Below are 26,375 nucleotides of genomic sequence, written 5' to 3' on the forward strand. Positions count from 1 at the left end.
CTGGGCCTCCCGATGTGCAGGAAGCTTCACGCTCCCCTCACTCAGCAGGGAGGGCTGGCAGGGTCCAGCGTCCATGCCCGTCCCCACGCACAGCTGTGGCTAGAGTGACTGCCCACACCACGCTGGGCCTGGTGGTGTCCGTGCCGTGTTCATCTGCTCTGCAAGCCCTTTCTGAGCACCTCCTGTGTACTGGGGAGTTGTGGGTGCTGGGCATACAGTGGCATATGCTTATGCAGGTGGCACTCCTGTGGGGAGACGGGACGAGCTGTCGGTGAGCAGGCGCCCAGCCCAGCGCCCCAGTGGGCCCCCTTGAGCACTGAGCTCCCTCAGTCTCCCAGCCCCTCCCGGCTGTGCTGCTCGCCCGCAGGTGGAAGCTCCCACCAGAGTGTGCTGGTGTCCGTCTGCTGTGGGGTGCAGTAGGCTCTTTTGGGCTGCAGGGGAGGTGGGAAGGGAAGTCTGTGCCCGCTGCTTTCCTGGATTGGCCTGCTCATCCTCTGCTGCCCTTCCTCTCCCAGGGCTCCAACCTCACGGACATCTGCACCCAGCTCCTCCTGCAGGGGACTTTGTTGAAAATCTCTGCGGGTAACATCCAGGAAAGGGCCTTCTTCCTGTTCGACAACCTCCTGGTCTACTGCAAGCGGAAGTCCAGGTGACTTGCTGGGGAGGCTGGTGCCTTGGCTGCCCCCGTGGGCCAGGAGGTGGGGCAGGGCCAACCTGCCGCTTCCCTGAGGTGATGTCTTGGACTTCTTCCATGACTTGAGGGGTTTGTTCTAAATCCATAGTGAGCGCCACATACGCTATTATAAAATGAGTTTAAATAGTGCCTTTATTTAACCTAACGTAGCCACAAATATAACGTGATATTTAATTGTAACTATATATATATATATATATATATATATATACACGCATACATACATATACACGTGCACATATATACACACGTATACATAAAACAGTAAGTCTGTTTGAAAACTTGGGGTGCAGGTCACCCTCAGCACCCCTCAGTTTTTATATTTTATTTAGAGACAGCGTCTCGCTGAGTTGCTTGGGGCCTTAAGTTGCAGAGGCTGGCCTTAAACTTGTGATTCTCCTGCCTCAGCCTCCGGAGCCACTGGGATTACAGGTGTGCTCCCCTGGGCCTGGTTGAGCCTCTGATTCTGAAGGAGCTCGGAGCTCTGTGTCGGAGACCTCCCCCACCCACGTCCCAGACAGGCAGTGTCCCGCGAGTCCCTGCAGGGACCACAGTCAGCAGGCACCTGGCTGCTTCTCCAGGTTGGAGGGCTGTGCACACCTGCCTGCTGAGAGCCTGGCACCAGGCAGCGAGCCCGCCTCTGGGAGTAGAGAGTGGAGCCGGGGGCCTGGGGATTGGGCAGTGGTGAGGGGAGCCCCAGCCCCCCTGGTGTGGCCACAGGAAGCGCTCCATCCAGCCACCCGCAGACCTCCAGCCACCCACCCTCCTCCACCCGCCTGGCACACCCCACCCTGCACCCGCTACCCTCCCTCTACCCACCCGCTCACCCCAGCCCCGAGCATGCACACCACCCCTCACCAACACTGTGCTGTGCGTCCCCTCCCACTGGGCTCCAGGAAGCGCAGGGCGCTCCGAGGGCGGGGCAAAGGGGACGGTGGCATGTTCATACCGTCCTCAGAAACTCAGCCAGGCCCTGAGCAGCTCGGGAGGGCCGGGCTGGAGAGGTTCTCTATAGAGACGGAGACCCGGAGGGCGTCCCATTGGGTGCGTGTGCACACACCCACCTCACACACCCACCTCACACACACCTGCCACACACACCCACCTCACACACCCACCTCACACACCCACCACACACACACACCTCACACACACTTGCTATACACACCCGCCACACACACCCACCTCACACACCCACCTCACACACCCACCTCACACACACCTGCCACACACACCCACCTCACACACACCTGCCACACACACCCACCTCACACACCCACCTCACACACACACCTCACACACACCTGCTATACACACCCGCCACACACACCCACCTCACACACACCTGCCACACACACCACCTCACACACCCACCTCACACACCCACCACACACACACCTGCTATACACACCCACCACACACACCCACCTCACACACCCACCTCACACACACCTGCTATACACACCCGCCACACACACCCACCTCACACACACCTGCTATACACACCCGCCACACACACCCCACCTCACACACCCACCTCACACACACCTCACACACACCTACCACACACACCTGCCACACACACCCACCTCACACACCCGCCACACCACACACCTCACACACCCACCTCACACACCCACTTCACACACCCACCTCACACACACCTCACACACACCTACCACACACACCTGCTATACACACCCACCTCACACACCCACCTCACACACACCCGCCACACACACCCACCTCACACACCCACCACACACACACACCTCACACACACCTGCCACACACCCGCCACACACACACACCTCACACACGCGCCACACACACCCACTTCCACACCCACCTCACACCCACCTCACACACACTTACCAACACGCACCTGCTATACACACCCACCTCACACACCCACCTCACACACACCTGCCCACACACACCCACCTCACACACCCACCTCACACACCCACCACACACACACACCACACACACACCTGCCACACACACCCACCTCACACACCCACCTCACACACCCGCCACACACACACCTCACACACCCACCTCACACACCCACCTCACACACACCTCACACACACCTACCACACACACCTGCTATACACACCCACCTCACACACCCACCTCACACACCCACCTCACACACACACCTCACACACACCTGCCACACACCCGCCACACACACCCGCCTCACACACCCGCCTCACACACCCGCCTCACACACCCGCCTCACACACCCGCCACACACACCCGCCTCACACACCCGCCTCACACACCCGCCACACACACCCGCTATACACACCCACCTCACACACCCACCTCACACACCCGCCTCACACACACACCTCACACACACCTGCCACACACCCACCACACACACCCACCTCACACACCCGCCACACACACCCGCCTCACACACCCACTTCCACACCCACCTCACACACACCTCACACACACCTACCACACACACCTGCTATACACACCCACCTCACACACCCACCTCACACACACCTGCCACACACACCCACCTCACACACCCACCACACGCACACACCTCACACACACCTGCCACACACCCACCACACACACCCACCTCACACACCCGCCACACACACCCACCTCACACACCCACTTCCACACCCACCTCACACACACCTCACACACACCTACCACACACACCTGCTATACACACCCACCTCACACACCCACCTCACACACACCTGCCACACACACCCACCTCACACACCCACCTCACACACCCACCTCACACACCCACCTCACACACCCGCCACACACACACCTGCCACACACACCCACCTCACACACCCGCCACACACACACCTCACACACCCACTTCACACACACACCTCACACACACCTACCACACACACCTGCTATACACACCCACCTCACACACCCACCTCACACACACCCACCTCACACACCCACCTCACACACACACCTCACACACACCTGCCACACACCCGCCACACACACCCGCCTCACACACCCGCCACACACACCCGCCTCACACACCCGCCTCACACACCCGCCTCACACACCCGCCTCACACACCAGTCACCCTCAGGAACCCCTGAGGGCCAGGCCTGCAGCTGGTGGCCTGAGGACCTAGGGTCCCCTGCCCTGAGAGCAGCAGGCTGAGGCCCAGGAGCCGGGTGTCCGTCTGAGCCTGGGGGCGGGAAGGAAGCGCCCCAGCCCCAGCTGGCTCTGAGCCCCCTCCTGCCACACCTGCTCCCCAGCCGTCCTTCTCTTGTGGCTCTGACCTTGTCTGATGGAGTGCTGGGTGGAGGTGAGTGGCCAGCGGTGCTGAGTGCACACTGGAGGCAGAGACAGACACAGGTCGGGGCTGGGGAGGCGCGTGCAGAGCCCCAGGGCTGCCCCACAGGACTTGCTGTCTGCCACCCACCTGGTGCTTTCTTGTGTCCTCGGAGGGTGGACGGCCGAGGCAGCTGTCCTACAAAGGGGTGAGGCCTCTTACAGTCACTGATCCCAGTCATGGGAGCCTGCCTCCATCCTGAGACCACCCAAGGCCCCACCTCCTAATACCAAGCTTCAGCACTCAGGGCTCAGCATAGGAATATGGAGGGACACCAACTGTCAGATTGCAGCAGGACTGAGCCACTGAGCAGCGGAACTCACCCATGTGAATGAATGAGCTGTGGGTGGGCGGACGGACTGCTAGGTAGATGGTGGGTGGGTAAGATGGGTGGGCCCATGGATGGACGGGTGGGTGGATCGACGGACTACCAGGTAGGTAGGTGGGTGGATGGACGGACTAACAGGTAGGTAGGTGGGTGGATGGACGGACTAACAGGTAGGTAGTGTAAAAGGGGTCCGGCGGAGCGTCGGAGAAAGAGACCACACAAGAGACTGACTTCATGCAATTGGCAAGGGGGATTTATTGGGGATCCATTCCAGCGCGCTGGGGCTCCGTGCTCACTCAAGAAGGGAGAGCAGCCCAGAGCCCAGAGCAGAGGTCAAGCAGAGCTTAAGTACACTTTCTGGAGAGGGCGGTGGGCTTTGCATACATCAGAACAAATCATCATGAGGCGCGGGAAGATTGAACAACAACTCTGAGACGGGATTAGTACATTCATTGGCGGGAACAATCTGGGCAGGGGTGATTGGTCATTCCTAAGCGGGGTACAAATTTAAACTGATTGGTTTTGGAGCCTAGATGCTTACGTGCCATGCTACCTAGAGCCCTTAGCTATTAAACAACCAGGGAATCAATGGAGATATTTACTGGGCAGTTCCAGCATTGTCCTAACAGCTACAGAGATTACAGGTTCGGGGGTAGCAGAGGAATTGTAACAATACCTGGTCTTTACTTTTTAGCCCAGGCCTTGCCATTTAGAGACCTTACAATGCCCGGTCTTTTACACTTTAACTCAGACTTTTGCAGCTTAGAATCAGCTTAGAAATTTTACCTTTACAGTAGGTGGGTGGGTGGATGGATGGATGGATGGATGGATGGATGGATGGACTGGCGGGTAGGTAGATGGGTGGATGGATGGATAGGTAGGTGGGTGGATAGATGGGAGGGTGGGTGGATGGATGGGTGGATGGATGAACTGATAGGTGGTTAGATGAGTGGGAGGGTGGATGGGAGGATGGTGGGTGGATGGGGGATGGATGGACTGGTAGATGGATGGATGGGTGGGTGGATGAACTGATAGGTGGGTGGATGGGTGGATGGTGGGTGGATGGGGGATGGTTGGTGGATGGTGGGTGGGTGGGTAGGTGGATGGATGAACTGATAGGTGGATGGATGGTGGGTGGATGGATGGTGGGTGGGTGGGTAGGTGGATGGATGAACTGATAGGTGGATGGATGGTGGGTGGATGGATGGTGGGTGGGTGGGTAGGTGGATGGATGAACTGATAGGTGGATGGATGGTGGGTGGATGGATGGTGGGTGGGTGGGTAGGTGGATGGATGAACTGATAGGTGGGTGGATGGTGGGTGGATGGTGGTTGGATGGATGGTGGGTGGGTGGCTAGGTGGATGGATGAACTGATAGGTGGGTGGATGGTGGGTGGATGGATGGTGGGTGGGTGGCTAGGTGGATGGATGAACTGATAGGTGGGTGGATGGTGGGTGGATGGATGGTGGGTGGGTGGGTGGCTAGGTGGATGGATGAACTGATAGGTGGGTGGATGGTGGGTGGATGGATGGTGGGTGGGTGGCTAGGTGGATGGATGAACTGATAGGTGGGTGGATGGTGGGTGGATGGTGGGTGGATGGGGGATGGTTGGTGGACGGTGGGTGGGTGGGCGGGCGTGTGGGTAGATGATTGCCTACCCCAAGCTCTCCTCCATTCTGGCCTTTTTTCAGGAAGTGCTTGTTGGGAGCCCGTGGGCCTCTTCCCACTTGCTGGTCAAGGAGATTGGGTTTCTGTCTCTTCCCGCTGGCCTCTCACGTCGTCCCTATTATCTGGGAAGTGGCCTGAGAGGTCAGCAAGGCTCTAGGCCTGCTTCTCTGATGAGAAGACTGTGATGGAGAGAGACGGCTGGCTTAAGCCATGGCCCACTGGCTGACCATCCAAGCCTGACCCAGCTCTGTCCTGCGTGTCCTTCTGTGTTGCTGTCTCCCTCAGGGGACACTGATTTCCCAACTTTTTCAGGGTCACTGGGAGCAAGAAGTCCACCAAGAGGACCAAATCCATGAATGGCTCACTATACATCTTCAGGGGCCGGATCAACACCGAGGTCATGGAGGTGGAGAACGTGGAGGACGGGACAGGTAGGCCTGCCGCTCAGCCCGGCCGTCCCGCCTGCCCAGACCACTCCTTTTACTGTGATGTGCAACCTGCCTACAGACAGTGCCTGGTGGGCAGTACCCGAGTGAGCCCCCGGGGCGTGAGACGTCCACCTGAGAGGAGGCAGCGCCCCGTCCTTCATCCTTCCTGTGGGGCGCTGCCGGCCCAGGAGGGGCCTCAGCCGGACTCTGTGATGACCGTTTCTTTGCTGTTAGACATTTCCCCCACTGCGTCTTCCTTACTGAGCATTTTAAGTAAAATTCCCGTGCTCTGGAGCTCACTAGGTGGATGTGCCTGTTGAAGAGGCTCTGGACACACTCGGTCACGCGCAGTGCCACAGCTGTCTAGCCACAGGTTGTGCCGCTGCCTGCGGTGGGTCCCCGCTGCCCCTGCCACGGCTCTTGGCACACGTTGCCCTCCGTGGCTGGGTGGTGTCCACTGCAGGAGTGTCCTGGTTCACCTCAAGGCCCTGCCCTTGGCCTTGGGGCTGTACTAGTGCCCGAGTGGCACAGGGAAAGGCTGGGAGGCCCCCTGGGCTCCCGACAGGTGTCCCCTGCCACTCTGTCTGCGCGCCTACACGAGGCCCCGTGTCATTGAGGACCTGAGGGGTCCTTGAGGAAGGTCTTCCTTGCCCCCAGAGAGCAGCCAGGAAGGGGTGGTTCCAACGGTGAATGTCCAGCTCTGGGTCCTGCCCCTGCTGCTGGCCCTGCCCCTCCGTCCCCACCTGGCCTTGGTGGGACGTCCGGAGTCACATGACCCACCCCTGCCACCTGTCCCTGCCAGCCGACTACCACAGCAACGGCTACACGGTCACCAATGGCTGGAAGATCCACAACACCGCCAAGAACAAGTGGTTCGTGTGCATGGCCAAGACGGCCGAGGAGAAGCAGAAGTGGCTGGACGCCATCATCCGCGAGCGGGAGCAGCGCGAGAGTGAGTGCGGGGCCCTCCTGGCGGCTCTGGGCTCTGGGTGCCTGGGCCGCGCAGGGCTCTGCAGCCAGGGTGGCCGACGAGGGGCCCAGGGTTCTCTCCGGAAAGCTCCGAGCTCCCAGACGAGGAGCTGGCGGGAGCCACAAGACTGTGCAGGGACTTGGAGCCTGGGGCGGAGGTGATGGGGCTGCCCCGTCCCCCCAGGACGCCCCCTCCCCTGCCGCTCACTGGGCCTGTGCTGCTTGTTGGTGTCCGCTGGCTGAGGGTCTGGGAGAGGCCCTTCGGGGCTTCCCCTTGAGCATGGTCGGGAACAGAAGGGACCCCAGGGCTGGCAGTGGTGGGGTGTGGGGTGTGTGCTCTGAACCGGGGGGCGCTGGGCTGTGGGCAGAGGCCCCCGGGCTGGGAAGGGCCCCCGTGTCTGGCGAAAGGCTCCAGCTTCCCAGGCCCCTGTGGAAGGCAGACGCTCCTGGGCAGGGCTGTGACCCTGCTGCGTGAGACCTGGCACTTGAGGACCTGGGGAGTCCCACGCGAGGTCCCAGACCCTCCACTGCCAGGTGTGCAGAGCAGGGGCCGGCCTCTGTCCCCTCCTGTGTCCTGCTGTTGCTGTGGCGTGGTGGACAGCTGTCCCTTGACTCTCTTCCCAGCTGGTCTTCCCCTGGAAGGGTTAGGGTTAGGGTTAGGGTTAGGGTTAGGGTTAGGGTTAGGGGGCCCTCCACTTGCCCCACCCTGACCCCTGCGTCCCACTCCCCAGTGTTAGTCGATGGGCAAGGAAGGCCATTGGGTCTGCGTTCCGCATGGCGCCAGGTTCAGGCTCCACTGCCCTCCACCTGCAGCCAGGCACTGGTCACTGTCACCCTGGGGAGGGGGCAACACGGCCACTGCTGTGGGCGCCTCTTCTCCAGGAGACACCTGGACCGTGGGGGGGTATTTCCCACGTTGAGTTTGCATCGAAACATTAAAGACCCAGTGAACTACGGGGCTTGGCCCTTGTTGGGCAAGGATGTGACCTCTGAAACTGACCAGGGTGGCTGTGGCAGGCCTGGGGGGGTGCTGTGGCCAGCACTGGGTGACCATGGTCACGGGTCAGGTGGGGCCCAAGGGGCTCTGGTCATTGGAATTGGGCTGGTGCATAGGCTGGTGCTGTGGTCAGGAGCCAGGTCTGGAGCCCACTTCCTGGATCAAAATCCTGGTTCCGCCCTTTCTTGTTGGGCCGTCGGACTGAGAACCTGACTTCCTTGGGCCTCAGTGTGACCTGGGGACGGTCCTGGATCCTGTCACGGTTCCAGGTTCTTGTGAGGGACCCATTGCGTGTCGTCCCGCTGCGAAGGCATCTGCCGTTGTTGCTTGCCCTTGCTGCTGTCCACACTGGACGGTGCAGAGAGGAAGGTCAGTTTGGAGGGTCGGCCAGCTGGCAGCCCAGGCTGGAGTGCAGGGGGCTCCGGGCTCTCTGCCAGCCTCTGCGGTTGGAACCGCACTCAGTGCTGGGGGAACGAGGCTGAGGGGCCGGCTCCCGGGGTGACCCTGCCGTGCGAGGCGGTGCGTGTGAGGACTGCATGCCGTGTCTGGAGCGCCGGTGGCCGGCGGGAATTGCTCACGGCCGCCCTGGGTGGCCGCGGTGGGGCTGGTGGGGCAGTTTTCAGGAGCTGCGGGCTGCTCCGCTCTGTCCCCATGCAGGCCTGAAGCTGGGCATGGAGCGCGACGCCTACGTCATGATCGCGGAGAAGGGGGAGAAGCTGTACCACCTCATGATGAGCAAGAAGGTGAACCTCATCAAGGACCGGCGCCGGAAGCTGAGCACCGTGCCCAAGTGCTTCCTGGGCAAGTGAGTGCGCCCTCCTGGGCAGAGCCACCCAGGACCCCTGTTCCTGTGGAGCCACCTCAGAGTCAAGAGGCGGGGGTCCCACTGTGAGGTCCTTGTCACGCCATGGCTGGCCGCGCACTGCATGCTGTGGAGTGGCTGCCCGCTGCGCTCCCGCCTCCCTCCCCGGCTGGCGCCTGGGGTGGCCGAGCAGAAGGGGAGGAGGGTGGGAGGCGGGTGGAGCTCAGCCCACTCTTCACTTTCTGAAGCTTCTGGTAGAAGGGGGTGTCGACCTGGGCTGGACATGAACCTGGACTTGGGGAGGGGAGTCTCATGGGAACCCTGCCTGCCTGTGGGAGGAAGGGGCAAGGCGGTGGGTACCCGCAGCCGGGGGAAGAGGAGAGGGGCAGTGGGAGAAAGTCAGGCCGAGCGAGCCTGGCTTTAGCTGTGCTGAGGTCAAAATGCCTGCAGACAGTCGGTGTCCACTTGGGCCCAGCCTGGAGCTTGGGGTCCGGGTCAGCAGCTGGGGTTCTGCTCTCCCTGGGGTGTCTGTGAGAGGAGAGTTGGGGCCTGGGAGGCAGCGGAGGGGCCTGGCTGCTCTCCACCAGCTAATCCCTAATCCTGGCTGAAAGGACGCTGGCCCCTTTCTGGGAGGGGCTGCTTCCGGCCTCTGGTCAGAGAACCTTCCTACCCCCTGCCAAGCGGGAGCAGGAGCAGGAGCCCGAGCCCAGTGTCAGAGGAGCTCCTTCTCCTGCCCCTTTGATCCAGGGCCAGGTTCACAGCCTGCTTTTTAGCCACGGGGCCCAGGAGGCCACAGCCCCCAGGGAGACCTTCTAAGAAACCTGCCTCCCGCGCAGCGCCCTCTGCACCTGCCCGGCTGAGGCCTCTTTCCCACGGGGCCAGCTCTGCATGAGCTGGTCCCCTCCCGTGGACGGAGTCAGTGGCCACAAAGACGGTTTGTCCCGCCCTGCCTCTGCTGCCCAGCACTGATAGAGGCGGGTCACTGCTGCTGTCCCCACTTTAAGGGCCAGGAGAAGGCCCAGCACGGGGGCTGGTGGCTTGGCGGGCTCTGCCCCGCTCCGGCTCTGCCGTGTTTGCTCATTTTATCTGTGAATCCAGAACGTGTCTGGTTTGGCTTTTCGGTGTTCAGGGGCTGGGCTCTGAGTCACACTGGGCTCAGGTCTCGTTTCCCTCACTCTCGCTGCGTGACATTGGACCAGCCTCTTAACCTTGCTGAATTTCAATCTGTGATCAAAGAGAATAAAATGGCCCTCAGGGTTGCTTGAGGAGGCAGGTGACACCTGTGAGGTGGCTATACATAAAAGCGACCTCGGTGCAAAACCTGTGTGTCACTGCGGAGGCCCCCGGGAGACCCACGCCTCCCGCCACCCTCAGGTTAGTTGAAACCATCAGGTTCAACCATCCTTTGCTCCTATTGACCCAGCCCCTGCCCTGGGCCAGCTGGGGACAGAACCCTGGGAGTGCCTGCCCTCAGGGAGACACCTGTCTAGAGAGTAGCCAGACGCAGGCCGCAGGACGGATGGAGTGAAGGGGTCTTTCTGGACTCTGCCAGGAGCTGCAAGGCAGGGGGGAGTGGGGCTGGTTCAGGGGGTGCATGGGCCTCTCGGGGTGCTGTTTCAACAAGGTCCGAGGGACCAACACCCTCCAGAAGACCCGGAGCAGCCGAGGGAACAGCAGGCGGGAGTCCTGAGGGTGGAGGGAGGCCAGCAGGGAGGCAGGAGGCCGCAGGTGGCCACAGGGTGGAGACCAGGGTTGCCACAGGAACCAGAGGGGGGCGTCAGCAGCGCCTGGGTCAGGGCTCTGATTTTATTCTAGGTGCTGAGAAGGCACTTGGGAGGCGCAGCAGGGCCTGGGGTGAGGATGAGCCTCATCACAGAGGCCAGAGGAGGGCGCTCTTGGGGGCTGCCAGAGCTCAGGGGACCACAAGGGACAAGGTGTGGTCAGCAGGGCGGTCAGCGAAGGCTTCCTGGGAGGAGAGAGCCTTGGTTCCACCGTCCGTGGTGGTTAGAGGCAGTTGAGTTACTGACAGCTGCTGGAGGTGGACCTCCTTACTGACCTGGAGGGGGCGGCCTCCCTGCCCAGGCCTCCCTGCCTGGGCCTCCTATGTGCCCAGGTGTGGGGATGAGTAGTGAGGAGGAGGGGGATCCATTTGTCAGGCATGCTGTGGACACCTCCACCATGGTGAGAGCCCAGGCCCAGCAGGCAGCAGGCAAGACAAAGGGCCCCCTGAGGGGACTTGGCTTGGTGGCCTGGCTCCGCTGGGCCTTGGCCTGGTGTGGGCTAAGTGAGTGTTTAGTGGGTCCGGAGGAGGCCGGGAGCTGACTCGCCCTGACCAGCAGGACCCCAGCCCTGATCTGCAGCGGCTCTGGCCACTCCAGGGGGGCTTTTCCCGTGCAGGGACAGCAGCCTGCTCTGGGTCACATCTTTCTGGAACCTGGACCTTGCTGCCCTTCGCGCTGCGCTGGCTGCCCTCCCGACTGGCTTCTCACACACTGGGTCCTGCCCTGTGCTGGCTCACGGTGTCCCCGGAGTCCCACGCCTTCCCTGGGGCCACGCTCCTGGACACTGGCTGCTGCCTGGAGGCGGTGGGCGGGAGAGCGCAGGCCCCGCAGGGAGAGCTCGGCTGGTCGTGCAGCTGGGTCCAGGCCGAGGTTCCTTATGACCAGAAGGTACCCCCACCAAACCCAGCAGGTTCCTGAGTGAACCCCTTGCCAGGTGGACCCTGCGAGGCCCAGACAGGGATAGAAAGTCGCCCAAATTTGTCCAGAACGCCATGGACCTTCCTGATCCCCAGAAGGTGGCGAGGTCCAGCCTGGGAGCTCACGGGTCCACGTTGTTGTCCTGTGACCGTCTTCTCCCACCCTGCAGCTGCTGAGGGCCACTTCCTGTCCCTCCTTCCTGGCTCAGGGCTGCTGGCCAGTGCTAGAGGTGGCCCCCAGCCGGACAGCTGGTGGGCAGCTGGACGCTGGGTCCCGGCTTCCGAGAGTGGGCACGCAGACATCCGCTCCCTCCTGCAGCTGCTGGCAGCGGCCTGGGTGCTGGGGCTGGGGGACGCTGAGAGTCAGCGGGCTGGGTGCTGGGGCTGGGGGACCCTGAGAGTCAGCGCTCTCCTTCCCCACGCTGGTCTGCAGAGTGGACGCCTCTCCTTCCCGCCTCCCGCAGGGCTTTCTGACTGCCTGGCACAGCGCTGCCTGCACACCGCAGGGCTTCCCCTGCCAAGCCCCGGGAGGCTAAAAATAGTTTCCCCGAGGGACAGCAGGCTTCAGGGAGCAGGAGAGCGTGGGGCCCTGGCTGGCTGCCACCTGCTGTCATTGAGCACAAAGCAGGTCCCCCTTCCTGCTCTCTCATGAGGGCTAAATTCTGTGCTGAGCCCAGGAAGAGCTCCCGGGAGCGGGGCCCTGGCCTGGCTGGCCTCTCCCCACCGGGTGCGCTGGGCTCGAGAGCTGCCCGTCTCCTCTGCCCCCCGACACTGTCTCCCCGACCTTCCTGCTGACCCAGAACAGTCCTCCTTGCTTGATGGTTGCTTCCTTTATTTGTTTAGTGGATGATTAGTGCGTCCTGTTGTGCATGAGGCCTCTCCCAGGCTGGGACACAGTAGGTAGCACTCGGTTCACAGGGAGATTGCTGTAGGAGGTGGCTGAGAAAGGGATAAATCCGCAAATGAGGTAAATTCAGACAGTGATAAGTGCTATGGAGGAAGAACAGGGCCACTGAGTGGGTTGTGTTGCCAGACAACGCGACTCCTTCACGGAGGTGATGTTTGTGCTGAGACCTGAAGGATGTGATGTTTGTGCTGAGACCTGAAGGATGAAAAGAAGGCCACGTGAAGAGCTGGGGGAAGGGCATTTCCAGGCAAAGGGAACAGGCAGTGCAAAGGCCCTGGGGCAGGAAGAGTCTGGCACCTTTCAGGAAGGGAAGATCCTCTTGCCTTCCTTTCCTTTACCGCCCATCTACTTGCCTGCCAGTCACCTGTCCATCACTTGTCTATCTGTCCATTCATGGGTCCACCCATCCGTCCACTGCTCCATCCTTTGAGCCTGAGGCAGACCCAGGGCCTGGCTATGTGTCCCTCTGCCATGGGTAATGGGAGATGCGCAGGCCTCCACTGGTGGCCAGGCTGGGCTCCCCAGCCTCGCTTTCCGTGGGAGGTTCTGATTGGCTTCAGGGTCCCATGGCCAGGGCCTGCCCTGCAGCCCCCAGCCCCAGCCCCCAGCCCCAGCCTTGCAACCCCGGCCCCGCAGCTCTGGCCCTCCAGCCCTGGCCCCCAGCCCTGGCTCCCCATCCCGGCCTGCTAGCCCCAGCCCTCCAGCCCCCCAGGCCCCCAGCCCTCCAGCCCCCCAGCCCTGGCCCTCCAGCTCTCCAGCCCTGGCCCCCCAGCCCCGGCCCCGGCCCCCAGCCCTGTCTCCTGTTCCCGCAGTGAGTTTGTGGCCTGGCTCCTGGAGATCGGCGAGATCAGCAAGACGGAGGAAGGGGTCAACCTGGGCCAGGCTCTGCTGGAGAACGGCATCATCCACCACGGTGCGTGGCCGGCCGCGGCGGGGGGCGGGCGGGCGTCAGACCAGGCAGACTGTGCTGCCGCGAGCCGGGCCCTCCTGGGCAGCTGCCCGCTTCCCCGCTCGCCCTGCCCCCCGGGTGCGGATGTCCTCCCACGGCTGCTTCCCAGCCTTCCCCCGGGGCACGAGCAGACAGGGACACCTGGGAGAGGTGGTGGCAGGGGGTGCCCCCACCTTTCAGAGGGGAGGGTCACGGCCCAAGCTTCAGTGTTCCACGGGCAGTTACCAAGCGCCAGGCTGGGCGTGCTGGCCACACGGGGTGGGCAGGCAGTGCAGCCGCCTGTCCCCGGAGCTGGCCTTGCCACTGGGGGAGGATAAAACCCAGAAGTAAAGGTCTGTGTCCGGGAGGTGTAGGTGCCCAAGGAGCCGAGCAGGGCGGGAGGTGGCCTGTCGCGGTGGCTCATCTCCGAGTGGGGTCTGGGGGTCTCTGGGAAGGGGGCCCAGGCCAGTACCCAAAGGTGAGGGGCGTTGCGGTTCCCGGAGGGGCAGCCCGAGCCAGGGTGGCGTGTTCAGCGCAGGCAGGGAGGCAGCAAGGCTGCCTCTGAGCGGGCCGTCGGGAGACGAGGCCCAGGACGTCCTGGCCCACAGGGCCGTGGCTCTCGCAGGCCTGAGGGCGAGGCCCTTGCCGAGTCCTGCAGAGAACGGACGGCTCAGGGCCGCACCTCACGCTTCCTCAGCTGCTGGGCAGAGGTGCTGGGTCCCAGGTGGGAGCAGGAGCCCAGCGGGGGCAGCTGTGGGGCTGGGGGGCCTGGCCTGAGAGCTTGGGGTTCGGAGGTTGGGCCTAGCAGGATTTGCAGGGATCAGGCATCCAGGGTGACTTTGAGGCTGTGTGCGGAGACCCCCGGGCCCCCCACAGGCTGAGCCAGACAGGTGGTCTGGGCCCCTCCTCCGCAGGTGCCTGGCCTGCCGGAGGTCTCTGGTGGCCCTGCACTGCAGGGGACCTGCGTTCCTCGTCTGCGCACTGTGGAAGTGGGGCCAGCCCGCCCACTGGGCATGGGTGGGGGGCGGGGGGTGTGCCCAGCCTCACTGGCCCCTGGTTCCCTCCAGTTTCTGACAAGCACCAGTTCAAGAACGAGCAGGTGATGTACCGTTTCCGCTATGACGATGGCACATACAAGGCCCGGAGTGAGTTGGAGGACATCATGTCCAAGGTAGGCACTCTCCACCCTGACCCATGACCTGATGTCATTTTCAAGGTCGGGGCCTCCATCCTGACCCATGACCCTGACCCAGCAGAGGTCATGCACAGCAGGCCTCTCCCTGTCCAGCAGCCTGTCTGCCCCTCCACTTCCCCCGCCAACCCCACCCCGACCCTGGTGTCTTGTTGTGCTGTGTTTCTGGCACTGGGCATTGAACCCCGGGGCCATAACCATTGACCTCCGAGCCACACCCCGACCCCCTGTGTCTTGAGACAGGGCCTCTCTAAGTTGCTGAGGCCGGCTTTGAACCCAAGCTCTTTGTGCCTCAGCCTCCCAGTCCCCTGGGATCACAGGCATGCGCCACGGGCCAGCCCCTGCTCTGTTCTGAGGGCCATCTCTGCACTCTCCAGCAGCCTCGGGGCCCTGAACCATGTGGCCTGGTCCCAACTCCCTTCTCTCTTCTTTCAGGGAGTGAGGCTGTACTGCCGCCTCCACAGCCTCTATACCCCGGTGATCAAGTAAGTCCCACTTTACTTCTGCCTCTTCTCAGCTGTGTGGCCTGGGGCTGGCACCTTCGCCTCTCTGAGCCTCACTTTCCTTCTCTATCAAGTGGGCTAATAGCGGTACCTACCCTGGAGGTTTGTCACAGGATGGAGTGGGCGGTTGTTGGGAAGCACTGCGGTGAGGGCAGAGGGTGTCAACCTTAGAACCAGGGACTGGCTGAGTTTGAATGTGCCTGCTAGTTGCCAGCTCTGTGACCTCGGGCACTCACTCGACACCCCCTGTACCTTGACTTTTTTATCTGGAGTGGGGATGACAGGATGTGCCCCGGGGCCTTTGCACTTGCTCTTCCCGCTACATGGGATGCTCTTCACCCTTCAGACGTGGTCTCTCCGCCGTGCTCTGTGCTTGTCACTTCATTTTGGGCCCTGCTGTCCAGTAGAGCTGCCTACACTAGTGGAAGTGCCCTGTGTCCGTTGTCCCATATGGGAGCACTAGTCACATGGCATTTTCAAAAATGGAGATTGAGGAACGTGATCTTTAATTTGACTTAATGTTATTTTATAAGTTTTATTTTTTTTGGATTGAATTAAAATTAAAAGGGCTGACGCTGGGCAGCGTAGGCCTGCAGCAGGGGCCATCCCGAGTGAGTGGTGGATCCAGCGCTCGCCTCTGCCTCTGCCTCTGTGAAAGGGGCACAGAGTCGCTCCCAGCTCTGGGGTGCCGTGGGGCTGGATTCACAGGAGGTGCCTTGAGTGTGCTGGCTCTGTGGGCGCCATTGCCATCGAGCGGTCATTCCCTGTGTGAAGCTTCAGTGGTGGATGAAGGGTCCCAGGGCCACCAGATTCTTACCCCGGCTGCACGTTCCTCTGCCCCATCCTTAGCTCTTGCCGGCTCTCCTGGGCCCCTGGTACCCGACCCTGGTCCCCAGTCCTGCCTCCTGGCTCCTCTGCTCTGCTGCTGCCCTGGGCCAGCCTGGGGAAGTGGCCCCGGGCCTTTACTCGTGCACCGCGGCTGCTGGGCTCCCGGTTCTGAAGCCGGAGCAGTTCTTCAGCCAGACCCTTCTTGGGCCTCCCACGCTGGCCTCGGAAACCGGGGGCCACCTGGAAGGCTGCGGGATGGCCTGAGCTGAGACCCGGGGACCTCGCTGGCCACCCTGGCCCCAGAGAGGGGCTTCTGTGTCACCATAGCCGGGACCTTTGAACCTAGGACCGTCACACAGAACAGAGGGAAGGACAGGGAAAGGCTGAGTCTTCTCACGTGAGGGTCCGGGCTCCGGGGCCTGTGCGCTCAGGCATCTCAGCCAGATGAGTCCTCTTTGAGGATGTTCCGAGGCCCCCGGCTTCCACCACGAGATGCCAGCAGCACCCACCCCAGCTCCTGATAGCCCAGGGGTCCCTCGGAGGGCACAGTGCCCCGGTTGAGGTCCTCTGGCGAGAGTGATAGAGCCCTAGAGCCTAGGGCCTGCGCCATGGGGGAGGGGAGGCCTGGGGGGCGTCACACTGTGGCTCAGGCGTGGGGTCGGGGCTGGGCCTCTGCAAGCCCAGGAGGCCCCACTGCGTCCCCTGCTCATCTGTCACCCCCTCCTCCTCGCAGAGACCGTGACTACCACCTGAAGACCTACAAGTCCGTGCTGCCCGCGAGCAAGCTGGTCGACTGGCTGCTGGCCCAGGTGAGGACCACCCTGACCTGGGCGGCCAGCATCTGGCTTTGCCCGAGGAGGGGGGCTTCCTGGAATGTGGAGCCTTGTGTTGTTTTATTTTTTTAAATATATGTGTGTGTGTGTGTGTCTGTGTGTGTATATATACACACACACAGACACACACACACACACACATTTAGTTGTAGTTGGACATTTATTTATTTATTTTTATGTGGTGCTGAGGACTGAACCCAGGGCCTCGCAAATGCTGGACGACTGCTGTACCGCTGAGCCACAACCCCAGCCCCAATTTGTGTTTTTAATGGTGGCCAGGGCACATAGTGCAAGTTTACCTGCTTAACGCCATTTAAGTGTGCAGCTCCAGTGGCATTGAGTACAGGCCTGATGTCCTGCACACATCCCCCACCCACAGAGCTGAAGCTCTGCCTGTGAAGGGGCAGCCAGCCCTTTGCTGCAGCCCCGCCCCTCCCTGCAGCCCCGCCCCTCCCTGCAGCCCCACCCCTCCCTGCAGCCCGCCCCTCCCTCCAGCCACGCCCTAGGCTCTGTCTCTGGAGTTGACTACTCTAGGGACCACCTGAGAATGAAATCCTACCTTTTCAACCTTTTGTGGCCACCTCATGTCACTTAGCACATGTCCTCAAGTTGTAGAATTTCCTGTGTTTTTAGGTCCCATAAATAATATATATACACATCTTACTCCACTTGTGCTGTGTATCCAGATGCCCAAGACCAGGTGATTGTAAAGAACAGAAAGTGGTTCTCACACCCTGGCACCAAACTGGAGCCTCTTGCCAGGGTCTTCCTTTCAAGAAAGCCCGAGGTCAGCAGAGGCTTAGACATCCCTCCATCAATCTTGCTGACCCTGCAGAGTTGTTTGCTCCATTGAGGTCCAGCGGTCAAGCCCGCCTGCCTGTCCTTCCTTCTTTATGGCTCCTATTAATGGTCACTTAACAGGGTTTCCTCTGGCCAGGCCCTGGCTGGGCTTTGTCCGTTATCCTACCGTGGCCTTCAACCCATTTACAGAGGGGAGGGATGGGGCCCAGAAAGGCCAGGGCCTGGTTCCAGGAGGCACAGCCTCACCACGGCAAAGACAGGATGGGGCTGGGCCCATCTCACCCCGTCCAGAACTCTGCCTGATTCTGGGAATTTTTCAGGGAGCCCACAGAATGTTCATTCATGGTCTGAGAAAAGATGGGACCCTGCAACATGATAACGGACGAATGTCTAGTTAAACTACCGAAGCTGGGCCTGGTGGTGCAGACCCATCATACCAGTGACTCAGGAGGCTGGGGCACGAGGATCACAGATTGAGGCCAGTCTTAACAATTCAGTGAAACCATCAGCAACTTAGTGAGACCCTGTCTCAAAATAAAAAAATAAAAAAGGACTGGGGGTGGGGCTCAGTGGAGAGCCCCTGGGTTCAATCCTCAGTACTAAAAACAAGCCAAACCAAACCATGAAACCAGCTGCAGAGTGGAGCTGTAAGCCAGCCTGAGTAATTGTTAAATTTAGTGTTCATAAAAAGTTCCTTCCATTCAAAAACCACAGTTTTGCTGGCTGGATTTTCTCACACTGAGCAAATGATTGATGACTGCTGTGGAGACTCAATTTATATGTTTCCCAAGTAACTTCAAAAGTAGGTTTAGAAAAGTGCTTCACAAAAAAAAATCAGGCTAACAGAATGTCCTTAGTGTGAGCTGTGGGTGTGTTTCAGTGTTTGCTGTAACAGTGGGACCGAGAAATCGGGGGGTTTTGGAGACCCTGGCCTTGGGCTCAGACTTGCTGTCTAGAAGCGCAGGGCCTCTAACCCCCCACTGCACTGCCCCCTGGGGACTGTGTGCAGTCAGCCCAGAGGCATGCCAGGCGGACCTGGTTCACATCCTGGCTCTGCTACTTCCTGGCTATGTCACCTCGGGCGGGCCGCTGGTTACGGGATCTGTGCCTCAGGTTGCCCACCTGTAAAAAACGCAGCCTGGCAGGAGTCACTGCTTGGCGAGTGTAGCTCTTAGTGCAGTCCTCGCCTCCTGCGGAGGACCCAAGGCGGGCCCAAGTTCTGTCAGCGAAGAAGGCTAAAGAAACCACAGGGGGATTCTCGGGCATGGGGCAGTGAGACCACGAGACAGCAGTGGGGATGTCTGCAGAGTTGGCCTCACAGCTGTGCGGCAGGCAGGTGAGCCTCAGGCAGGTGTGCGGCTGCCAGGTGAGCCCACAGGCAGGTGAGCCACAGGCAGGTGATCCACAGGCAGGTATGCAGCAGGCGGGTGTGCGGCAGGCAGGTGAGCCTTGGGCAGGTGAGCCACGGACAGGTGTGCAGCAGGTGGGTGAGCCTCGGGCAGGTGTGCAGCAGGCGGGTGTGCAGCAGGCAGGTGAGCCTCGGGCAGGTGAGCAGCAGGCGGGTGTGCAGCAGGCGGGTGAGCCTTGGGCAGGTGAGCCACGGACAGGTGTGCAGCAAGCAGGTGAGCCTTGGGCGGGTGTGTAGCAGGCAGGTGAGCCTCGGGCAGGTGAGCTGCCACGTGGGTGCCTGCTTTGTAGTTCAGGTGCTTTGGCTGCATCCCAGACAGCCCTGGCTTTGGGGCTCTGAGCTTCCTGGGCCTCGCTGCTATGGACTCTGTGGCCTCATGTTTCCCAGACTCCACTTGTGCCAGGGGACAGCCTGCTGGTGTCACAGGGAAAAGTAGATGTTTCTCCAAAGGCTGGGGGTGGGGCAGGTCTGAGGAGTGTTTGGAACCAACAAGACAGGATATGACATCAAAGGCCCATCCCCACCTGGAGCCTCAGCAGGAGCGAGCAGAGAACATGTGATCGAGTGGCTCAAGGGGGCTTCCCCTCCCTCTGGACATGTCCTTATTTCTAACTTGTAGGTTATTCTGCTCCTTAGGACAAAATGTCAGTTGAACGCCTACTGAATCTGTTAGAAATGCTCTTGTCTTCTCAGAGTAGGAACTGGACTTAATACAGTGAAGACATTTTCTCTTACATAACTAAATGTTCAGAGTTCATGGTCCTAGAACCCAGCAATGCTGTTAGCACCCAGAAATGCACCTTTCTGTTTGGTTCTCTTAGCTTCTTGCTAGTTGCCTCACAATCACAAATGGCTGCCACACCTCCAGGTATCTCCTTTATAATGAACTATGGCCCAAAGCCAGCAGCAGTTCAGTTTGAAAGTGCTTTCTCAGTTTTCACATTAGGGAGAAAGCTTCTCACAGTCGTCCCTTGACCCACGGTCTTCTGCTTAGTTCTCATTGGCCAGACGGCCCCCTGAACCGGTTTGTGGGTAAATGGACAGGATTTCTGAGAGAAGCTGGGATTGCTCGGGATTCCTCCCTTGGTGCTCACGAGGGGCTGGGACTCGCCACCCAGGCGGGGGTCTTTTAGTTCTGAGGGTGAGGGTCAGTTCTGACCTGCTCTCCTCCTAGCTCATTTTACCCTCAGAATGGCCTGGGGAAGGTACAGCCCTGATCCGTTTTACTGATGAGGAACTGAGGCTGGGGTTCCCCAACTTGCCTCTGGACACCAGTCGTAGGACACTCTAGAGGCTGGGGCTGTGGTGCCTCGCGGTCAGCTGTAAAGATGCCCTGTGTTGACGGTGGCCCTGGTCATCTGTGCGTAGACCACTCCAGCGTGCAGACCTTGGCGAGGATGGGCACAAACACGGGTGAGGCACTGCAGCTCAGAGAGGTCAGCTGACCGCCACGGTCACAGTGGGCAGCACGGAGCTCACGCTCTCCCCTCTCCCTGCTGCCCAGGCTCCTAGATGCCCAGGGGACAGGGTTGGTGGGCTGGGGCTGGGGCTGGAGCGAGTGGGGCCAGGCCAGGCCACGGAGCCAGGCTCAGAGGGCATGAGTGTGCCGACGTCCATGTGGCTTGGCAGGACCTTGCCCGCCTGCTCTGCCAACTCCCTTCCCAGGCAGATGGCAGGCGCCGATGGCAGCCGGGCTCAGCGTGGGCAGCGAGGGCTAGTGCAGGAGAGGCAGAGGCCAGGGGTGAGAGTGACAGCTGAACAGAGACAGAGTCCTGGGCCGCCGACCACCCTGAACCTCAGTTTCCCCAGCCACGACCTGGTGGTGGGGAGAGCCAGCCTGCCATGCCTCAGTTTCCCCTGTCGGGCAGCTCGGGCGTGGTGGTTGCTTCTGGCTTGACCGCCCAGACTGGCACGTGCTCGGCACGAGAGGCCTGCGCGGGCCTTCAGACTCATGCAGAGGGCCTCTCCCACTGCCCCACGGCCTTGCGTCACCTCTGCTGCCTCCCACCCAGCGGGACCCCTGGAGCGGTTCATTTCATCCCCCAGAGCTGTGGGGTGTGGCGGGATGATCCCCCTGTTTCAGGGGCACAGAACCCTGCAGAGCGGCCTCAAGGTCAGCTTCCCGGCCCTCCACTCCCCTCCCCGCTTCCTTCCATGTTTTATGTCCCATCAGGGCTAGGCTTGGGCTTCCACGTGAGGCCATGTGAGTGCACAGGCCAGTGCCAGGGCCCTGCCCACACGGTGCCAATTCTACTGGGAGACAGACCTTAAACAGAACAGGCCTCAGCACCGGTCACCTGCTCTGAGTCCTTCCCCTAACCACCCTACAGTAGCCCCCAGTGTGCTGGGCAGTGAGAGGGACGGGTGGTGTTCCTGGGGAGGCCTTGTGGGGGAGGGCTTGGCGACTACTGTAGGGTAGTTAGGGGAGGACTCAGAGCAGGTGACCGGGTGCTGAGGCCTGAAAAGCCCAGGGCGGCACCCTAGGTGGAGGAAAGAGCAGGTGCAAAGGCCCCAGGGGAGTGGCGTGCTCAGCAGGGCAGGAGCCCGAGGGTGAGCCGTGAGTGGGCAGGAGGGGGCTGGGGACCCCAGTGAGATACATGGCCTCTGAGCCTGGTTAGCTTGTGCCTCTCCCCACAGGGGACAAAGTGCTCCCAGTGGTGACTGCCAACCCAGGATGACAGGTTTGCTCTCAGGACCTGTCACTCTAACCTGTGTCTGCCCTGCTGTGGTGAGGGACCTCGCTGGTCACCTGCCCAGGTCCCTCAGGGTGGGAGCCCAGGCTGCCCAGAAGCCAGGTGGATGCCAGATGCGCCCCGCCTGCCTGGCTGTTGAGCTGGGCCTGCGCCACCTGGACCCTGGATGTCCCTCCTGCCATCCTGGCAGCTGGGGGTGGCTGCCCGGGCTGCAGCCCCTCGGGCCCTCCCTCAGCCGGGCCTGAGCTCACTGGCTCTCCAGCACTGTCTGGCTGGGTCAGTAAACCCAAGGCCGGAGCTGCCCCCGCCCGCTCAGGCCTGGCCTGTGCTCAGCAGCAGCCACCTCTGATAGAGCAGCGGTGTCCCTTGAACCTGGGAAAATGCCCTCCCCACCCCAGGCTGCTGGCAGGGAGGCCGCAGAACCCTCTGCCGCTCCTTGGCCAGTTTTTGGGGAGGGAGGCTGCTGGAGGGCCTCTTGCCAGTGACCCCCTCCCCAGCTCCTTTCTCAGTCCACAGACTTCAGGACTGCAGCCTTGTCCCCAGGGGGACACAGCAAGGCTCCAGGCCCCTGCCCCCGCCTGGCTGCTCCCCTGGCTGCCCTGCTCCTCCTGGTTTCTCCTTCCCACCTCTGGGCCTTTGTCCTGCTGTCCTCTGCCCGAGTCTGCCGCTGCCCTTCCACTCTCTCTCCGCCGCTGTATTGAGATGATCTGGGTTGCAGGCAACAGAAATGATGTTGGATAATTTAGCGGGGGTGGTGGTGGCAGGGGACAGGGCTCCTTGGGAGGAGGTGGGGCAGACCTGGGAGCCAGGCACCAGGGAAGTCTGAGGAGGGGGAGCCCCGGGGACCACCTCAGGGGCCGCTGCTGGGAAGAAGCACACACCTGCCTCCTGTCCTGCCTCCTCCCCTCAGGTGTCCTGCACCTGGGCAGGGAGGTTCCCGTGGCCCCGCAGGATGGTGACTCCTTGTCTGGCCCCGGGGTGGGGGTGTGTCCTGAGCACAGTCCTGCTCAGGACGTCTGCCAGGGAGGGTCGGCTGGGGCAGAACCCTACAGTGCCCTGCGCACTGGCCTGTCCTCTCCAGGCTTCCGGAGGGAGGCGGGTTGCTCCCAGGTGGCCCTGAGAGGAACCACGTCCCCTGGTTCTGATGGTGTCAGTTGGCAAGTTTTCAGTTGCAGGGAGAAAGCCTCAAGTGGAAGGGGACTTAGAGGAGCAGCGTGGATGAGGAGGTGTGGGCGGTGGCTCTGGCGGGATGTGGCTCAGAGTTGCCAGCTCACCTAAGGCCACTGTGCCCCTCTTGTTCCATGCCAGGGAGACTGCCAGACGCGAGAGGAGGCCGTGGCGCTCGGCGTGGGCCTGTGCAACAACGGCTTCATGCACCACGGTAACCCTTCCCCGGCCTCTGCCCAGCGCTCCCTGCCCGCCTCGCCCCTCACTCAGAGCGGCTCCTGCTGCCCGCCAGCCCCCTGCGCCGTTCCGGGGGCCCATGTCAAGGCCGCCTTCCTGCCTGTGGCTGAGCCCACGTGGCCTTCCAGACTCATGGTTCTGCTCTTCTCCAGCCAGTGCCTGTTGTGTCCCAGGCTCGGTGCTGGATCTTGGGGACAGCAACGAGCAGAACAGGTCCCAGTCATTTCTGTGTGTGTCCCAATCAGAAAGAGCACATCTTCTGGAACGTTCTGGGTGGTGCAAGTGAGGAGGCCTTGGACTTTCTCTCTGAGCGAGGCAGGAGTCCCCAGGGGTTCTGAGCAGGAGGGACGTGGGGCTGCAGTCTGTGGGCGGGGCAGGGGCCTGGAGGAGGTCCAGGGCAGGGCCACGTGGTAGGGCCAGGCGGTGGCACAGAGGTGGGAGAGTGTTGGGTCAGGAGACCCTCGGCCTCGGGCCCTCGGCCAGGTCCTCCCCAGCTGCCGCTCTTCTGATGAACTCAGCTTGGAACTTTCCCTTGAATGGCCAGGTGGCAAGTGCTCTCAGCTCTGCGGGCCACAGGGTCCCTGTCACAGCCACTCTCTGCCCTTGTAACACAGAAGCAGCTACAGACAGCACTGAACCAGCTGGGCATGGCCGTGTGCCGTCAGACTTTAGGGAACCAGGGGCGGGCCACCGTGTTCCAGCCCCACGGCCTGTCTTCCCCAGCTTTCCTGGGAGGCCTTGCCATCTGCCATGGTTTGTGGGGGTCGGGGCTGCTTCCTGCTGTTCGTTTCCCCCGTGAGGCTAGGCCACCCATCTGCCCTGGCTCAGTGTGCCCAGAAGCTGCCCTTGTGCCCTCCTGGGGCCTCCCAACAGCTCTGCTCGCCCACCAGCCAGCTGGGCCGGACCTCGTGTTTGTGGGTGAGGGTAATTAGGGGTCCACCCCGCTGCTATTCCAGGAAGGCTGCTGGGAGAGGACATTCACAGGGGGGTCCCAGCAGTTTGGACGCTCTGGAGGGTGGGAAATTGCAGGGTGCGGCCCTGTTCTCCTGTCCCTGCCACGACCTCAAAAATAGGCTAAAATAGGAAAAAGAGCCCAAGCCCAGGATTGCGGCCTTGGCCAAGTGCAGGGCAGGCACAGAGTGGGGCTGGCGGAACCTCCTGCAGTGGAGCTGAGCTGTCCCAGAGAAGCACCCCCAGGCTGGACCCTCTCATGCCAATACAGGCTGTCTGCTCTTCTCCCTGTGGATGAGGCTGGACGTGCATGTGTTCAGGGTCAGCAAGGGGCCAAGCAGGGGACCTGACTCCAGGTCTGTGTGGCTCACAGAGCCTGGTCAGCGGCCTCCACAGAGAGGTGTAAGTTGGGCCTCACCTGGGGATTCCCTGCCTTTTCCCGACACACCAGCAGGACACAGCACTGCGTTCTCCTCCCACTCCCGGAATTTTCTAGCTTTGTGTTTACAGTAGAGGCCAAGCCAGCCCGCCCTCCTGGCTCCCCACTCTGGGGGAAGTAGCAATTTGTGTGTCTGTTTTCTCCAAAGAGGTGATATGGTGGCCAGACAGGTAGGGTCCTGGCCAAGTGTCCTGGGGACCAGGAAACACTTCCTTTGTCTTCTGTTCAGCCACCAGATCCCCGTCTTTAGGGGTGCGTCTAGGCAGCTGGTTCTCCTGGCCGCAGGGACCCGCCAACCTCAGGCAGCTGGCTACCTTAACCTCACAGGCCCGATTCCCCTGGCTTATTCACCCAGCCCTCGCTGACAGGCCCGGGGGGCAGCACAGGGAAAGGAGGGGCCTGCGTGGGGCCCCAGTGCGGCTGCTGACCCTGACCTGGGTGGATTTGTCTGTCGGCCTGGGCGTTGGTCTTTGCACCTGTGGAAGGGCTGCCACAGAGGCCTGGCCCGGAGGTGCCTGGTGACCCTAAGCCATGGCCTCCGGCTGCATCTGGTTTCTTGTGTGCATTTTCCTGGCTCATCCTGGTACAGGGGTCAGCACTTTTTTCTGTAAAGTCAGATAGTGGGAATTTAGGCCCTGTGTGCCTTGTGACCTGTCACACCTGTCCAGCCTTGGCATTGTGGCTGGAGAGCTGCCAGCTGCAGACAGTGTTGGGGCTCTTTCCAATAAAACTTCATTTGTAGGAACAGGTAGTGGGCCAGACATGGGTCCTGGAGCCTCAGTTTGCCGACCCCCTTGATTTGTGTCTGTACCTGCCTTAGCCCCGAGGTAGCATGCGTGTGCTTGGCCGGCTGTGGCTTCACTGTTCACAAGCAGGTCTTCCACCCCCAGGAGTCCTGGTGTGTGGTGTGAGGTGGGGGTCTGGCTTACTCTTTCCCGAGTCAGAGTCCCGCCGCACAGGGCTCCGCAGTCCTTTACGCCCGTCACACCCTGAGCAGCCAGGGGGTTTGGGACACCAAACCTGTGTGGGCCTAGCCCCACCCTTGGCTGCCAGGTGGCCAGTGTGGCTGACGTGTGGCTGTGAGTCTGACCGTGGCTTGTGCGTCTGGGTCTGCAGTGCTGGAGAAGAGCGAGTTCAAGGACGAGTCCCAGTACTTCCGCTTCCACGCTGACGAGGAGATGGAGGGGACCAACAGCAAGAACAGACAGCTTCGCAATGACTTCAAGCTGGTGGAGAACATCCTGGCCAAGCGGCTGCTGGTAGGAGCAGGCTGGGCCCGGCCACCGTCCTTCCCAGGCCTCCTGTGGGATTGGAGGTGGCCGGAGGCCAGGTCACTGCATGGCCCAGGCGCCCTCCTCACACAGGTCCGGGGTGCTGGGCGCCCTCCCTGAGTTCCAGCTCCACTTGTCTTCCCGGCTGCTGCAGCCTGGCGCTGTGCCCGGGGACAGCCTCCCAAAGCCACTCCCCTGTCCCTCAGAGCCTGGGTCTCAGACTGGCGCCTGCCTGTGTTCAGTGGCTGTCGATAGCTCTGCAGTTCAGGGAGGTCTCACA

At 61.4% G+C, this 26,375-nt stretch overlaps 1 protein-coding gene across 2 annotated transcripts in view; it reads left to right on the forward strand.

The window, feature by feature from the left end:
- The window catches only part of Prex1 (phosphatidylinositol-3,4,5-trisphosphate dependent Rac exchange factor 1), a 127,264-nt gene that overhangs the window by 76,720 nt on the left and 24,169 nt on the right, over nt 1–26,375 (forward strand). For both annotated transcript variants that reach the window (XM_026390934.2, XM_077799630.1), the window contains exons 7-16: nt 516–649; nt 6,356–6,474; nt 7,274–7,423; nt 9,095–9,242; nt 13,657–13,757; nt 14,840–14,943; nt 15,400–15,449; nt 17,029–17,104; nt 23,339–23,411; nt 25,941–26,083. In XM_026390934.2, coding sequence (XP_026246719.2) covers nt 516–649; nt 6,356–6,474; nt 7,274–7,423; nt 9,095–9,242; nt 13,657–13,757; nt 14,840–14,943; nt 15,400–15,449; nt 17,029–17,104; nt 23,339–23,411; nt 25,941–26,083 — 1,098 coding nt within the window. The remainder of the gene's footprint in view (nt 1–515; nt 650–6,355; nt 6,475–7,273; nt 7,424–9,094; nt 9,243–13,656; nt 13,758–14,839; nt 14,944–15,399; nt 15,450–17,028; nt 17,105–23,338; nt 23,412–25,940; nt 26,084–26,375) is intronic.

The sequence above is a fragment of the Urocitellus parryii genome, chromosome 6 (genome assembly GCF_045843805.1).
Source record: "Urocitellus parryii isolate mUroPar1 chromosome 6, mUroPar1.hap1, whole genome shotgun sequence".
Taxonomy (NCBI): Eukaryota; Metazoa; Chordata; class Mammalia; order Rodentia; family Sciuridae; genus Urocitellus; species Urocitellus parryii.